General features: G+C 45.7%; 1 protein-coding gene across 1 annotated transcript; it reads right to left on the minus strand.

Moving 5' to 3' along the window:
• Positions 1-989: 989 nt before the first annotated feature.
• Positions 990-1,238, minus strand: SPRR4 (small proline rich protein 4; the record flags this gene model as incomplete). Its single annotated transcript, XM_081258286.1, has 1 exon — positions 990-1,238. The coding sequence occupies one exon, from the start codon at positions 1,236-1,238 to the stop codon at positions 990-992; it is 249 nt and encodes an 82-aa protein (XP_081114412.1).
• Positions 1,239-3,297: the final 2,059 nt, after the last annotated feature.

The following is a 3,297-nucleotide window of genomic DNA, read 5'->3' on the forward strand; positions in this document are numbered from 1 at the left end:
ATTTATAGGCAGAATGGAAAACTATTCTCATGCTAGAACCTGCTAAATATTAGGTGGGTGAGTGAGTGAGTGAATTAATGTGAGTTAATTAATAAATGAAAGGACAATAAATAAATAAATGCATGAAAAATTCATTTGCACATGTTCATAAAAGGGCTTTGTAGTACTCATGTCATTTATGTATGTCTTGTCTGCTTTTTCAGAATGACAACTTCCAACAGGCAAAAACCACATTCATCAAGTAGGCTGGGGGTCTCTAATTGTAGGAGCAAAATTTTCCACCATTTGTCTTTCCTTAAATACAATTAGCTGGCAAGAGTCTCCAAAACTCTTGCCAATTAGTCCCTGGGCTTTCTCTCCCCCTCCTTTACCCGAGATGTGTCAGGATCTGACATCCTTCATCATTATTTACTAGAGAGCAACTATGCCCCTCAGGATGCACTGATGAGCATGTGTGTACTCACATACTCACTTCCCCCAAATATCCCCTCTGAACCAATGAATGTATTGCAGACTGGGGCCAGGGCACAGACAATGACATAAAGCACATATTTATTAGAGGAAGAAATAGGAGGGAAGCTCAGGATGGGGAGTTGGGGTAGGGAATGAGTCAGAACCTGTGCTTTAGCCTCTGGTGTCCCCATGAGTCAAGGTGGAAGACCAGAAGAAGCCCAGATTATTTTCTTGCTTTGGGACATGGATGGGGCCATAGCTGTGGCCAAACTGGAGGCTGGAGAGGCTGAGGTCTCACTCATGTTAACCTAGGATACCAAAAGAGTGGGGTAGAGAAGAAGACTGGGAGCAAGGGGGTGTGTGGGATAAGGGGCTCAGTGGGAAGAAATCCTGACAATGCTTCATTGGACCCTGGGTAGGAGGACGTGGGAGAGGAGAGCAAATCCTGGAGCTGGGCTTGGAGGGAGCAGAAGCAGGAGGAAAATAAAGCTGCATCTGGTAGCCTGGATGGCAGGCAGGTGTATCTTGGTCCATCCTTACTTCTGTTTACTCTTGGGGGCTTGCTGGGCTGAGGGACACTTCTGCTGGGCTGGTATGGGTGTGCCCTTTGGTGGGCATTGCTTCTTGGCCTGAGGAGCATATGAATCCTTGGTTTTGGGTACACATGTCTCCTGACATTTGACATGGGGTGGCTGACAGAGCTGCTTCACCTGCTGCTGCTGGGCCGTCTGAGGTAGGCACTGCTGCTGTTGCTGCTGCTGCTGCTGCTGCTGCCGGGAAGACATTGCTTCAGGAACTGGTGAGCCTGGAAGAAACCCAGGCAAGGCCACAATGAGACCAGCTCCCTTCATCTCTTCTCCCTTCTGACTCCTGAAGAGTGTTTTCTCCACCAGCCAAGGGTGTGGTAAGTGATTAATAGCTTCAAGTTGACTAATGGATTGACTCACACACACCCATTGCAATCTTCCTCTCTTTCTTCTTTTGTCTCTGCTGCCCTGATTTCCTACCTTCCTTCATCTTCCTGTAGACTCCTGACCCAATTGAGTACATAATTTATTTCTTAGACTTAACAGGAAATAAGTTGTGGTGCCAAGCTGAGGATTAAAACATGGCCCAGATATTTTACTAGATCAAGACGTGAGATCTTCGCCGATGGGTTGGCAATGCCAACTGTCTACCTTGGGAAGTTCAGCCAATGATCGTGGGTAAGGATTGAAAGGCATGAGGAAGAGGGCAGGAGCAAATTCTGTCTTAGAGGGAAGAATCATGATGTGTAAGTGATGGGGCTGGAGTAAACCTGTTCTGGAAACTTAGAGGCCTGAATTCTAATCCTGGCTCTATCCCTGACTTACTATGGGATGCAAAGGCAAGTCGTTTAATGTAGTTGGGGGATAGTGGTTCTAGCCCTCCATGGAAAATGGGGGAATTGAAGACCAAAGAGATCACTGGAGGTAAGGGATTATAGGAGGATGTTTCACCAAGAGTAAAGAGCATTGGCCAAGAAGACACAGGTGTGGGTTCTAGATCCAACCCTGCCACTCACTGGCCAGGCTCATTTCTGGGAAATCTGCCTCTTCTGGACCTCCATGCCTTTGTTTGGAGGATACTGATCTGGAAGGTCTCTGAGGCCTTCCCAGCTCTGACATGCATCCCTGGTTTTCTTTGTAGGCATATTTCTGATCTTCTAAGCTCATGCCTATAAATGGGAAGTGTAGTTTCCAGGTGGCAATCATGATAGAGAGGCATGAGAGCTGCATAGCATAAAATACAATATTCAATATACCAGTTTCTGTAAATCTAAAAGCAAAGTTTGAGAGAGCTCGCTAGTAGGATTGAAAACACAGAAAGGGCATGAGAAAGTTTTGGAGGAGTCTACAAAATGCTGCAGGTCTGAATATCTCCCCTTAATGAGAAAAATCCTCTTGCCAGGAAATCAAACCCAGAATCAGGAAATTAGTCAGACCCAACATTGGTGTGGAACGGAGATTGAATTTCCTAAGTAACAATTAGTGTGACATTTCCTTAATTGTCATGAGGCTTACGTTACTTCTCTGGTTACCCAAGAATAGGAGAGGAGCTTGGCCTAGTGGCTCAAGACAGTTCAAGGAGGAGGAAAGGGCCCAGCAGATCCCAGGAGGACAAATCCATTACCACTTACCAGAGGTGCAAGCCGGACCCTAGGAGAGGCAGCTGAACACAGGCCCATAGCAGCTACTCCTGGGAACATTTTAAGGGGCCCCAACCTGTCCCAGGCACTTGACGTGGCCCTCATTATCACTTTCCAGGGAATTCATCACCCATTTCTCCTACCTGCACTTCCTCCATGACTTGCTTTCCTGGCCTGTTTTGATGAAAGCCACCCACCAGATATTCCAGCCCACCAGATATTCCAGCAATCCGGGTCCCTGACTACCTGAGCTGACTTCATCCACCTAGGTGTCTGCTCAAACTCAAGGACTCAAAGTCTTTTAAAAATAGAACATATCTGAAGCTCTGTTTGTAGACTGAGAGTTATAAGAAACATGGAGGAAGGAAGAGGAAAAGGGGGAAGGAATATGGGCTGGGAGCACTTCCAACAAAAATAGGATATTAATGGTGGTGAAAGAGGGTGGGATAGAATTTGTTCTCTGTGGTAGTTTCCAGATAAAATATAGGGCAACTAGCTAAATTTGAATTTCAGATAAACAGAATTTTCAGTATAAGTATGTCCCAAATACTGCAGGAGACATACTAAAAAATTTCTTATTGTTTATCTGAAATTCAAATGTAACTGGGCAGGCTGTATTCTGATTTGCTAAATCTGCCAACTTTACTCAAGGACTTATTCAGGTGGGAGGAAGGAGC

The sequence above is a fragment of the Mesoplodon bidens genome (assembly GCF_964165515.1).
Source record: "Mesoplodon bidens genome assembly, chromosome: 2".
In the NCBI taxonomy this organism is placed as follows: domain Eukaryota; kingdom Metazoa; phylum Chordata; class Mammalia; order Artiodactyla; family Ziphiidae; genus Mesoplodon; species Mesoplodon bidens.